The 13,628-nt window shown below is 42.0% G+C and overlaps 1 protein-coding gene across 6 annotated transcripts in view; it reads left to right on the top strand.

The window, feature by feature from the left end:
• Window positions 1-13,628, top strand: part of MAPK9 (mitogen-activated protein kinase 9) — a 69,295-nt gene that overhangs the window by 48,661 nt on the left and 7,006 nt on the right. For 3 of the 6 annotated variants that reach the window (XM_018051620.1, XM_018051618.1, XM_018051622.1), the window contains exons 6-9: window positions 6,051-6,216; window positions 7,616-7,687; window positions 11,123-11,305; window positions 12,788-12,912. In XM_018051620.1, the coding sequence (XP_017907109.1) occupies window positions 6,051-6,216; window positions 7,616-7,687; window positions 11,123-11,305; window positions 12,788-12,912 (546 nt within the window). Of the gene's footprint in view, window positions 1-6,050; window positions 6,217-7,230; window positions 7,303-7,615; window positions 7,688-8,070; window positions 10,503-11,122; window positions 11,306-12,787; window positions 12,913-13,628 lie in introns of those variants that run through there. The other 3 variants (XM_018051621.1, XM_018051619.1, XM_018051623.1) reach the window with 2 other exon arrangements.

The raw sequence follows: 13,628 nt of genomic DNA, 5'->3' as shown, positions 1-13,628 counted from the left end.
ACCTTGCTAGGATGTAAAACGTGTGCAATTGTATGGTAGTTGGAACATTCTTTGGCATTGCCTTTCTTGGGGATTGAAATGAAAACTGAATTTTTCCAGTATTGTCGCCACTGCTGAGTTTTCCAAATTTGCTGCCATATTGAGTGCGGCTCTGTAACAGCATCAGAGTGTGATGCTTCCTAAGGCCCACTGGACTCCACACTCCAGGGTGTCTGGCTCTAGGGGAGTAACCACACTATCATGGTTATCCTGGTCATTAAGATGTTTTTTGTATAGTTCTTCTGTGTATTCTTGCCACCGCTTCCTAATCTCTTCTGCTTCTGTTAGGTCCTTAATGGTAAGGACCTTCTGTCCTTTATCATACCCATCCTTGCAACAGATGTTCCCTTGATATCTCCAGCTTTCTTGAAGAGATCACTAGCCTTTCCCGTTCTGCTGTTTTCCTCTATTTCTTTGCGTTGCTTATTTAAGAAGGCCTTCTTATCTCTCCTTGCTATTCTTTGGAACTCTGCGTTCAGTTGGGTCTATCTTTCCCTTTCTCCCTTGCCTTTCTTTGCTTTTCTTCTTTCCTCGGTTATTTGTAAGGCGTTCTCAGGCAACAACGTTGCCTTCTCGCATTTCTTTTTCTTTAGGATGGTTTTGGTCACTGTCTCCTGTACAATGTTATGAACTTCCATCCATAGTTCTTCAGGCACACTGTTTACCAGATATAGTCCCTTGAATCTATTCATCACGTCCCCTGTATAATCATAAGGGGTTTGATTTAGGTCATACCTGAATGGCCTAGTAGTTTTCCCTACTTCAATTTAAGCCTGAATTTTGCAATTAGGAGCTCATGATCTGAGCCACAATCAGCTCCAAGTCTTGTTTTTACTGACTGTATAGAGCTTCTCCATCTTTGGCTTCTAAGAACATAATCAACTTTTGATATTGACCATCTGGCAATATCCATATGTAGAGTAGTCTTTGGTGGGTTTTTGAGAAAGGGTGTTTGCTATGACCAGCACATTCTCATGACAAAACTCTGTGAGCCTTTGTCCTGCTTCGTTTGTACTCCAAGGCCAAACTTGCCTGTTATTCCGGGTATCTCTTGAATTCCTACTTCTGCATTCCAATCCTCTGTGCAGAAAAGAACATCTCTTTTAGGTGTTACTTCTAGAAGCTCTTGTAGGTCTTCATAGAACCGTTCAGCTTCACCTTCTTCAGCATTACTAGTTGGGCCATAGAGTTGGATTACTGTGATGCTGAATGGGTTGCCTTGGAACCCATTCAGTCATTTTTGAGACTGCACCCATGTACTACATTTTCTACTTTTTTGTTGACTATGAGGGCTATTCCATTTCCTCTAAGGTATTCTCGCCCACAGTAGTAGATAGAATGGTCATCTGAATTAAATTCACCCATTCATGTCTGACTTCCTACTTTTACACGCAAAAGTAGGAAGTTACGAGATACCTGGAGCAACAGGCAAATTGGGCCTTGGAGTACAAAACAAAGCAGGTCAAAGGCAAACAGAGTTTTGCCAAGAGAACACACTGGTCTTAGCAAACAGCCTCTTCCAACAACACAAGAGAAGACTCTACACATGGACCAAGAAGAGAAGCAAAAGGCAAATGAGAAAAGGAAAGATATTCCCATTTTAATGCAGAGTTCCAAAGAATAGCAAGGAGAGATAAGAAAGCCTTCCTCAGTGATCAATGCAAAGAAATAGAGGAAACCAATAGAATGGGAAAGACTAGAGATTTCTTCATGAAAATTAAAGATACCAAGGGAACATTTCATGCAAAGATGGGCACACTAAAGGACAGAAATGGTGTGAAGCTAACAGAAGCAGAAGTTACTAAGAAGAGGTGGCAAGAATACCCAGAAGAACTATACAAAAAACATCTTCATGACCCAGATAACCATGATGGTGTGATCACTCACCTAGAGTCAGACATCCTGGAATGCAAAGTCAAGTGGGCCTTAGGAAGCATCACTATGAATAAAGCTGGTGGAAGTGATGGGATTCCATTTGAGCTATTTCACATCCTAAAAGATGATGCTGTGAAAGTGCTGCACTCAGTATGGCAGCCTGTTTTGAAAACTCAGCAGTGGCCACAGGACTAGAAAAGGTCTGTTTTCATTTCAGTCCCAAAGAAAGCCAGTGTGAAAGAATGCTCAAACTACTGCACAGTTGCACTCATCTCCCACACTAGCATCACACATCATATTTCAGGACACAAAAGTTGGTGAAGAAGTTGTAGTGGTTACACCTTCACTTACTGTTACCCAGTTGGTACAGTGTGAGATGCCACATGCTTGTAAGTTCTGAGATTTTTTTTTTTTCTGAAAAGGATACCAAATTGCTATGATTTATTCAGTAATTCTGGATAAATACTTTGGTATTATGTAGGAACTTGGATGATCCTTTTAGTTTTATTCAGTACTGTTATTTTTTAGAGATTATGTACATTTCAGATCATCAGCAGTAATGTAGCAGATAGGTGAATTTCTGTTTTAGAGAGGATTGCCAGGTATTATACTCTCACAGGTTCTTAGGAAATTTTGTGGAATGTTTAAGAGTTACTGAAATTGATTTATGGAATATTTTCATGGAGAAGGAAATGGCAACCCACTCCAGTGTTCTTGCCTGGAGAATCCCAGGGATGGGGGAGCCTGGTGGGCTGCCGTCTATGGGGTCTCACAGAGTCAGACACGACTGAAGTGACTTAGCTTAGCACACACTAGCAAAGTAATGCTGAACATTCTCCAAGCCAGCAACAGTATGTGAATTGTGAACTTCCAGATGTTCAGACCGGATTTACAAAAGGCAGAGGAACCAGAAATTGCTAACATCCATTGGATCACTGAAAAAGCAAGAGAGTTCCAGAAAAACATCTGCTTTATTGACTATGCCAAAGCCTTTGACTGTGTGGATCACAACAAACTGTAGAAAATTCTTCAAGAGATGGGAATACCAGACCACCTGACCTGCCTCCTAAGAAATCTGTATGCACGTCAAGAAGCAACAGTTAGAACTGGACATAGAACAACAGACTGGTTCCAAATAGGGAAAGGAGTGCGTCAAGGCTGTATATTGTCACCCTGCTTATTTAACTTATATTCAGAATACATCATGTGAAATGCAGGGCTGGATAAGCACAAGCTGGAATCAAGATTGCTGGGAGAAATATCAATAACCCCAGATATCCAGATGACACAGGCTTATGGCAGAAAGCGAAGAAGAACTAAAGAGCCTCTTGATGAAAGTAGAGAGGAGAGTGAAAAAGTCGGTTTAAAGCTTAACGTTCAGAAAACTAAGATCACGGCATCCAGTCCCATCACTTCATGGCAAATAGATGGGGAAACAATGGAAACAGTGACAGACTATTTTCTTGGGCTCCACAATCATTGCAGATGGTGATTGCAGCCATGAAATTAAAAGACGCATGCTCCTTGGAAGAAAAGTTATGACCAACCTAGACAGCATATTAAAAAGCAGAGACATTACTTTGCCAACAAAGGTCCATATAATCAAAGCTATGGTTTTTCCAGTAGTCATGTATGAATGTGAGAGTTGGACTATAAAGAAAGCTGAGTGCTGAAGAATTGATGCTTTTGAACTGTGGTGTTGGAGAAGACTCTTGAGAGCCCCTTGGACTGCAAGGAGATCCATTCAGTCCATCCTAAAGGAAATCAGTCCTGAATATTCATTGGAAGGGCTGAAGCTGAAGCTCCAGTACTTTGGCCACCTAATGCGAAGAACTGACTCATTGGAAAAGACCCTGATGCTGGGAAAGATTGAAGGCAGAAGGAGAAGGGGACAACAGAGGATGAGATGGTTGGATGGTGTCACCGATTCTATGGACATGAGTTTGAGTAAGCTCCAAGAGTTGGTGATGGACAGGGAAGCCTGGCATGCTGCAGTCCATGAGGTCGCAAAGAATCGGACACAACTGTGCAACTGAACTGAACTGATTCCTGTCTGTTTTAGTTCACTGATTTCTAAGATGTCAGTGTTCAATCTTGCCATCTCCTGCTTGACCGTCTCCAATTTATCTTGATTCATGGACCTAACATTCCAGCTTCCTATACAGTATTGTTCTTTACAGCATCAGACATTACTTTCACCACCAGGCATATTCACAACTGAGTGTCGTTTCCACTTTGGCCCAGCCACTTCATTCTTTCTAAAGCTATTAGTAATTGCCCTTTGTTCTTCCCCAGTAGCATCCTGGACACCTTTGAACATGGGGGTTCATCTTCCGGTGTCATAGCTCTTTGCCTTTTTATACGGTCCATGGGGTATAAAAAGGAGAATCTCCTTGGAATGAGGAGGCTGGCAGGGTACAGTCCATGGGATTGCAAAGAGTTGAACACAGCCGAGCGACTAAGCACAGTTGTACCCTGAAATACCCGTTCTTCCCATATCCTTTGGTTCTAGAAACGGAACCTAGGAACAAATCGGTTTGCTTTACCTTAGCTGCATTGCTGCCTGCTCGCAGGAAAAGGTCGCTGGTTTGAGTGTGGTGCCTGTCCTTCCCATGCTTGCTCTTGTGCAGCCTCGCAGCCGTGGGTGGGGTTGGCCGAGCCGCCTGAGCGCTTCCTGCTGGGACGTGCCTGGAGGAGGTGCTCTGGGGCCAGCCAGGGACCAGTGCGTCTGCATGGGCTTGGTAGGAGTTTTCATTATGTCTTTAAGCACTGCATAGTTAACGTTATATTTTACTGAATTCCGAATTTTCAGAAAGAAAGCCCTTAGCAGTAATGAAACATAGTTTTGACTGATGTAAATTTAAATATTTTTCTACTTATCCCAGTAACATTTGGCAGCTGTCACTCAAGGCACACCTGTGTCCATTGGTGACACATCAGTTGGAAAGTTTCAGCCAGGTGCTGGTCCTAAAACATCATTTACTGTGTGATGTGACTTGGCAGTTTGACATTGTAGCTACACGTTGGAAGGCACTTGTGAACGTAATAGATTGTTTAGAAGTCATAGTTTCTAGGATGAGTTTTCAGGCCGAAGTTCCAGGCAAGAATCAAATTCCCGTAGCTTGAGGAGGGGTCTAGGATGTAGGGGATCACCGTAAAGAAAGGCCCTAGAGTAACGAAGGAAAAAGCTGCAGAGGTTGTGATGATCTGTGTTGAGAGTGTGGTGGAGTGCGATGCGTACATTCGCCTGCAAACGTTTTCTGAGACTCTGCTGTGCCAGACTCCGTGTGCTGGGAGCGCAGGGAGACCTTGAGGCCTCCTCTCACAGAGCCCTCACTGGGAGGGGTGAAGAAGGGACTTAGAGGAGTGTGTGTGCCCGGGAACGGCAGGTCCTAGGGGATGGGATGTTCTTGTTGGTAATCGTGGGATTCTTCTTCCAAAGAAAGAAGGAGCCTTTGGGAGATTCCAGGGTCCGAGAATTCTAGCCCTCTGCCGTCCAGTATCATACCCACTAGCCACATGAAGCTATTAAGTACTCAGAATGTGGCTATAATTATAAATAAATACTGGATTTCAAAGACAGTACCAAAAAATGTAAAATATCTCCATAATGTGTATATGTTGGTTACATTTAGAGATGACTACTATGGAAATACACTGTATTGGACTAAAGAAAATATTCTTAAAATTAAATCTTACCTTTTCTAGTCACTGTTTTTTTAAGGTGGCTGTTAGAAAATGTAAATTACACATGGGGCTTGAATTGTGTTTCTGTTGGATAGCAGGGAGGAACCAGCATGTTGGGAACTGAAGGATGACCGGGCATGGCGGGAGGGAGGAGAGGATGGTGTAGAGACTCTCTAAAGGATTTAAGCAGAGCAGAGTCACAAAGGCTTCCACACGGCGGATGAGGGCACCCGTCTGGCCTCTCTAGACTGCTCTGTATGGGTTTCAGTCTGAGAGTTAGGTTTTCCAACATGACTATACAATCCCAGGGTTCAGTTCTAACTGTCTTCCCTCTCCCAGCACTCTCACATACGTCAGTGGTCACCGACCTCACAAAGCCGTAACCCACGTGAGATTGTGTACTAGCCTGCTTTGGCTCGCCGTGTTAATTTAAGCCTTTTCTGTCCTAGGATCTGAAGCCTAGTAACATTGTAGTAAAGTCAGACTGCACCCTTAAGATCCTGGACTTTGGCCTGGCTCGCACAGCGTGCACCAACTTTATGATGACTCCCTATGTGGTGACGCGGTATTACCGGGCGCCCGAAGTCATCCTGGGCATGGGCTACAAAGAGAACGGTGAGTACAGACGGAACTGGAGGAGGACGCGGTGTTTGAAATTAGTGCTATTAGTCATCACGAGCTTTTTTTCTCTTTCCTGTGAACTGTATGAAACATAATATGGAGACTGTGTTATGCATAGATTATCATAGTTCACAGATGAGAAATAATTTTATATTTCCATTGGTTAAAATTATTTACTTTTGAAATGAATATTTTGAACATTTATCAAAGTATAATATGCTTACAAAAAAAAATATGTGCAGCTCAGTGGGAGCACACCCATGTAACCAGCAGCGTAACTGAGGCCTCCCTAGGACCCCTCTGGGTCTCAACCCCTAAGGGAAGCCATTATCCTGATTTCCAGCACCATAAATTAATTTTTCTTATTTTTGAGCTAGATATAAATGGAATAATACAGCATGTGCTTTTTGTGTGTAAAATTGATGTTTGTTTTTTAACAGCAAAACTTATTCTAGCAATATCAGAGCTCTTTGAAACTTAGCTTTTGCAAAATTTGTCAAAAAGAACTAAATCACACTTACTTATTAAAAAAAAAAAAAAGAGTCTAAAAGTTTGCCTGTCATGTGAAATGAGTTGAGCTTCAAGTTTATCCAGATATTTTAGAACTCCCATTCAGAGGGACACAAGCCTGTGGCCTTCCAGTCCTCCATGGCCGTGAGAGGAAACTCGGTGCCCCGTGAGCGTCTCTCAGCCCGCCTACACCAGCAGGGGCACTGAAGAGCTCTCTGTCTGGGCTCCTGAGGCCTTGTTCAGCTGGGCCCCGCAGAGGAGGGGGAGCAGCCAGAAGCTGAGGCGCCTCTCGCCCTCTTCTGGGACCCAAACAAGCCTGGCCCTGTGGGGCCCCGCTGACTAGACAGTTCAGAAATGGATCGTTCTGGAGGCATGGTCCTCATATTTCACACGAGTGCTACCAGCAAGCTGGGTCTGTCTTTGTTTGGGAGGGGGTTTGAGAAAAGACATGCATGGGGGGCGGTCTCTGGCTGGTTTTAATCACCTGGTATTTGGTAGTGGACATCTGGTCTGTCGGGTGCATCATGGCAGAAATGGTCCTCCATAAAGTCCTGTTCCCAGGAAGAGACTGTATCCTTCACAGGGAGATACCTGGTGCTGACCGCAAGGCCGGGAGCCGGGGTGGGCTCGTGCCTGGAAACAGCTTTCTGGAGACAGGCACTCCTTGTTTCTGGGACTCTGTCTTTGAAGCTGTAAGCCAAGACTGCTGCAAACTGAAAGCCAAAATAGAGGTCAGCAATCTTTCGCACTGTCTAAAACAGTTTACCCTTAGGTGGCCGTTGATTTTCCATATTTATATGTTTAGTGCACTGTTAGAAATCTTTTCTTCACCTTTGTTTTGTTCATGGCACTTCATAATTTTGTCATTTCACTTTATTTTCAGTTGATATCTGGTCAGTGGGTTGCATCATGGGAGAGCTGGTGAAAGGTTGTGTGATATTCCAAGGCACTGATCGTATCCTTCCCGGGAACCTTCCCGGCCATGTTTTCCATAAATACCAAAGGCAGCAGGAGCTCAAAAGGAAAATGTCGTGATTCTAGACTGTATTCTAAGGAGGTCTTGATTATATTTGTTAAATTAGTGTCACAGATCAAATGGTTCAATTTTATGTTTTCTTTTTTACTTGACTAACGATTTTATTGACACATAGAATTAAACCAATTTATATTCTTAATTTTGTTAAAAATAGCTTAAGAAATGCATTTACTCTTTGACAAATGTATTCTGGTGTTTAAATGAAAGTACTATTTAGTTAATTAATTTAACTATTTAGGGAGTTGTCTAAATTTAATAGGCCAATATTCTTATGTAATTTGCTTAATATACTATTTCATCAGTTACCAGGATGCAATAGAATATTTTCCTCCAAAGTAAGAACTGAAGGATGGTACATAAGACCTAAAGGGAAAAGATTAAAGTGAAAAGTTTGTGAGGAAGAATATTTGCTAAATTTTTTTGTTTGTTACTCTTCTGACATTTTGTAGAAAATTTTAGAAGGTCCACTTAGATGATTATTTTGTGACTTCCCCAGTGGGGAAGTCTAAATAAATACAAAATGCCAAAAGTTAACTTATACTGTGGTCAGCAAATCATATTAATGATATGTAGCATAAGGAAGAATAGATATATAATAGTTTCAATAGCTTTCTTTTCTCATATTCCTCATGTTCTTCCATCTTCAGTATTTTTTACTGTAACTTAGTTCTTCACATATACCCTTTTTCATTTGTGTTCTCACCACCTAAAATTTTCATTAGTCTTTTGATTTTATTTTTTTTGTTATGAAAGCTTAAAGTAGTCTCTGCTGGCAGATTGATGGTTATCTTTAAGAGAAATTAAGTTGTATAGTCAATGTTTTATATATATTTTATTAATTTTCTTTTTTATGATTTTATGAGGGTGATTTTCTTGTAATATAAATCTTCACAACACAAACTTGAAATGAAAAAATTTTATCCCTATCATTTTATTTACCTTCCTTAATAGTTTTCACATCATAGATTTTATGTGAAGTTAAACATAGCATTTTATTTTGTTCTAATACATTTTCTAGCAATTTTTCATAGCCTTACCTTAGATTCAGTTGTTTCAAACTGTAAATAGGAGATATTTAATTTGCAAGTAAATTCAATATAAAAAGGATAAGTTGATGTATTCCAAAGATACATTTATTTATTATGCTAAGCTACTGGGCTTGTAAGATTTTGGTTCCCCAATCAGGGATTGAAACCACGCCCTCAGCAGTGAAAGTACCGAGTCAGGGAATTCCCTAACAATACATAATTAGAAGTGTCTACTTAACATTCAGTTTGTCTCAATTTTTAATTTATTTTGTGTCTTTCTTTTCTTTAACTAATTAACTGTGTTCTTCAGATAGTACAGATGTGAAAAGTGTGGGTAGTTTTTGGTGCGTTATTAAATAATTTTAAAATTCTTAGTTTACATATTAACATCTTACAGTATCAGTAATAATAATTTTATGTATAAGGTCACCTAATGTCATCCTTAGAACACACACAGAGATTAGCATCATTTTCCAAAGACAATTTTGCTCTTTTTTCAAACATTAGATAGAAAAAGATTCTGGAAACCAGGCTGCAGTTGTCAGAGATTTGTTTTAGTTTCATAAGCAAAGGTAGAAAAGAAGTCCTCATGGCTTATAAGAAAGAGAAGGCTTCTGCCAGGTACCCCTCAGAAAGCAGGGCCCTGGAGGCCCAGAAGCAGATTACTGAGGGGGGCACGTGGACACTGTCGCAAAGGTGAGGACTGAGAGCTGAGGGGCAGCCATCTGCAGCGGAAGAATGGTTAAGAGAGTATGACAGGTTCGGAATTAAAGATATAAACAACTCTGTATTGCTGCAAATGGGAACAGAAGCTAAGCTATGGAAGTTCAAAGGAAAGTGACTATTCACAGGAAAGTGACTGTTGTTTTAAGATGAGAGGGGAAAAAATTATGCTTGGTTGGTGATGGGAAGGTCCAGTGGAGAGCAAAATGGTGATGGTGTACCAATAAGAAGAAAGGCATTACAGGAGATGAGAGGGCCTCCTCCTTTGTTCTTTGAAGAACATATGTTAGTTCCCTAGGTTCTTTCACAGTAATGTCATTTTATTTTTCTAAGACATACCTCAATTAATAACTTTAAGATCCTGTTTATTTATTTGATTCCTCTGGTTTGTGTTCTCTTATATAATGTTTATGGTTTTAGAATCACTTTCCACATTCATCTTGCCGGTTGTCTCAAGCTCCCAGAAAAAGAGACAGAGCTGGCCTTGTCTCCATTGTACAAATAGGAAGATGAGACCCAAGGGAGATTGACTTCCTGACACCCAGGGAGTGACTAATACACAATGGAGTCTGAAACCTAGGTCATGTACTTTGAAAGGAAATAAAACACACTCATTTATATTGCAATGATAGCCAGAGTCAGTGCCAAGTAAAACTTAATGACCTCTCAAAGCTGTCGCTGCTCAATGTAAGCCCAGCTACAGTGGGAGATAACATGATGAGGGCTCAGAAAGTCCAGAGCCCCGGCTCCCACCCCCTCTCTCATGCACCCCATCCTGCCAAGCCTACAAGGTGGTTCCCAGCCGTAAACTGAGCAGTCAGTCAGCTCTCCTTATTTCAGGGAGCTTTATATCTAACATAGCTTTGCTACGAGAAGTGGAGGTGTGAAAGTCACTAATAATGAGCATGTGAACGTGAACGTGAACGTCAGTCGTGTCCAACTCTTTGCGAACCCATGGACTGTATAGTCCCTGGAATTCTCCAGGCCAGAATACTGGAGTGGGTAGCCTTTCCCTCCTCCAGAGAATCTTCCCAACCCAGGGATCGAACCCAGGTCTCCCGCATTGCAGGCAGATTCTTTACCAGCTGAGCCACACAGGAAGCCCAAGAATACTGAAGTGGGTAGCCTATCCCTTCTCCAGTGGATCATCCCGGCCCAGGAATCAAACCAGGATTCCTGCATTGCAGGCGGATTCTTTACCAACTGAGCTATCAGGGAAGCCCGTTATTGTGAGAACTGATTTCAATTTGCCTACATAGTTATTACCTACTTTCATATTTAAGCCTTTCAGTCATAGGTATTCTTCAGCTTCAAGACAACTTCATTTTGATCTAGAATAGGAAGCCATAAAGACTTCATTGTGTTGATTTAATAAACTGTGCCCAGAGTTTATATGGTACAGAGTTTGTTTGTTTTAAATACTCTTAACTAGGAACCCAAACCTTATTTGAATATTATTTCAGAATGCCTCTGCTGACCCAGTGAGCTGTCCTGATTAATTATTCATTGATAAGTATAATTTAAGTTTCTCTTTGAATGATGCAACTTTATGTAATATGAATATAAGGCATTTCAGTTGTATTTTCCTCAAGAGACTCCTTAGATATTGATCAGTGGAATAAAGTTATTGAGCAGCTAGGAACACCATCTGCAGATTTCATGAAGAAACTTCAGCCAACTGTGAGGAATTATGTAGAAAACAGACCAAAGTATCCTGGAATCAAATTTGAAGAACTCTTTCCAGATTGGATATTCCCATCAGAATCTGAACGAGACAAAATTAAAAGTAAGATATCCTTTTTTCTTATACTTGTTTTTGTAATCTGGTGAAGCCCTTTTTATGTTTGTATTCTAAAATCTGTGAAAACTGAAAGATGAAATAGTTGAAAACCCTCAAAGTCATTTATAGGCAAGAATGAAGGCATTTCAGAAAGAAAGCTTAAAGACCTAGAAGTTTTGTCCTCGATAAAGGGGGCAAAACTGAAGCCTCTGGTCAAAATATTTACATAATCTGAAAGATTCTTATATTAGTTACAGCAAATGGAATTCAGACTGTTATCAGGTATAAAGAATACTTGAATAAAGATTGTCGCCCATTTGAAGAGTCAGAAATTTTAAAAGGCCTTTTCCCCTGACCCTGTGCCCGTCACATTTTAATGTGTTTAAGGGAAAAGAATACCGTGGTGGATTCATGTCAATGTATGGCAAAACCAATACAGTATTGTTAAGTAAAATAAAGTGAAAAAAAAAAAAAAAGAATAGATTTGGTTTTCTCTGCATCAAGACAAACTGTGCCTCATTCAGAAGAGTTCCATCTCTCCTTTGCCTGCGCATGTGAACTTTGTTTGGTTTTGATATTCATTTGGCTGTCCTGGGTCTTTGCTGTGGCGTGTGGGGTCTTGGGTTGCACGTGCAAGTTCTCAGGTGGAGCATGTGAGGTCTAGTTCCCTGGCCAGGGGTTGAACCTGGCCCCCTGCACCGGAAGTGCAGTGTCTCAGCAACTAGAGCACCAGGGAGGTCCCACCTGTGAATTTTAGTTGCTGAAACCTAGGTGAGCCTTGTATTTAACCAAGTTATTGAACTTGTTGAGTTTTTTCCTAGCTACTAATCTCCAGATTGTTTTTTAAGTGTACATTGTATACAGGTAGGCAAAGCAGAGGGCTTCCCTGGTGCAAGATACCTGGGCTCGATCACTGGATTGGAAAGATCATCTGGAGAAGCGAATGGCTACCCACTCCAGTGTTCTTGCCTGAAAATCCCAAGGACAGAGGAGCCTGGTGGGCTAGGGTCCATGGGGTTGCAAAGAGTCGAACACGACTGGGAGACTACGCACAGCACAGGCGAAGCAGAGATATCTGTGAACTGCTGTGTACGACGCACATATGAAGTCATTGCGTGGCTTAGTCTGTTCGATTTCACTTTGACGTGGCATCAGGAGAAAAGGCCTGCCCGTGCTTCATGCCTGCACTCTCGGCAGTGCCACCCTCGGCTTAGCTCCTGTACCCTCCCTGTCCGTGGCTTGTCAGCCTTCTGCCCTGTCCTTCTCCCGTCCCAGCCTCAGGGCAAAAGCACCTTGGAAAGCCTGGTTTCTAGGAAATGTCTGCTTGATTCACTCTTGAAGAAAGAGACTAATAATCCTGAATTTATCTCCAGTTTCTCAGAGTTAGTATATTTTTGTTCTGTCTGAGCTGTCACATTTAGTTCTTTATTGTGTAATTCTCAGGATAAAATTGTTACTTTATTAATCTAACATTTGTTTTTACCCTAGCAAGTCAAGCCAGAGACTTATTATCAAAAATGTTAGTGATAGATCCCGACAAGCGAATCTCTGTAGATGAAGCTTTGCGTCACCCTTATATCACTGTCTGGTATGACCCTGCGGAAGCAGAAGCGGTAAGCATCTATTTTGAAAAGACTTGTGTGTAAAGGCAGGGCGTACATTTCCCTGGATCTTCTGTCTGTCAGTCTGAAATGGCTACACAAAGATTTAAGGTTAAAAGGACTCCTGATTACTTTGAGGCCATATGCTGCTGCTGCTGCTGCTAAGTCGCTTCAGTCGTGTCTGATTCTGTGCGACCCCAGAGATGGCAGCCCCGTCCCTGGGATTCTCCAGGCACGAACACTGGAGTGGGTTGCCATTTCCTTCTCCAGTGCATGAAAGTGAAAAGTGAAACTGAAGTCGCTCGGTCGTGTCCAACTCTTCGCGACCCCATGGACTGCAGCCAACCAGGCTCCTCCAGCCATGGGATTTTCCAGGCAGGAGTACTGGAGTGGGGCGCCATTTAGCCGGGGTCAAACCCCTTTCAGGACTCCTCACTGGGGCTGAGCTCCGAGTACCTCAGGGTGAACATGCTTGTGCTGCGGTGATATAATTGTCTTCATTTATGTCGATGCTGATGTGTGATCATAATGTCACCTTTTTTAGCCATCCATTTGTGTACCTGGTACCGTGCCTGGGTTTTGCTTTTATTATCTTGTTCAGGTATTCTGTCAGGCTAAGAAACTTGCTGAAAATCACGGGTCTGGACGTCCTTCCCCAGGGGTACCTGTTAGAGGAGTTCCACTTCTGAGTGTGGTGCTCGCGTGCATTTGCCCGTAGCATCCCTGGT

The sequence above is a fragment of the Capra hircus genome, chromosome 7, assembly GCF_001704415.2.
Source record: "Capra hircus breed San Clemente chromosome 7, ASM170441v1, whole genome shotgun sequence".
Classification (NCBI taxonomy): Eukaryota; Metazoa; Chordata; class Mammalia; order Artiodactyla; family Bovidae; genus Capra; species Capra hircus.
Note: the sequence above shows the minus strand (reverse complement) of the source record. Positions and strands in the feature narration are given on the sequence as shown.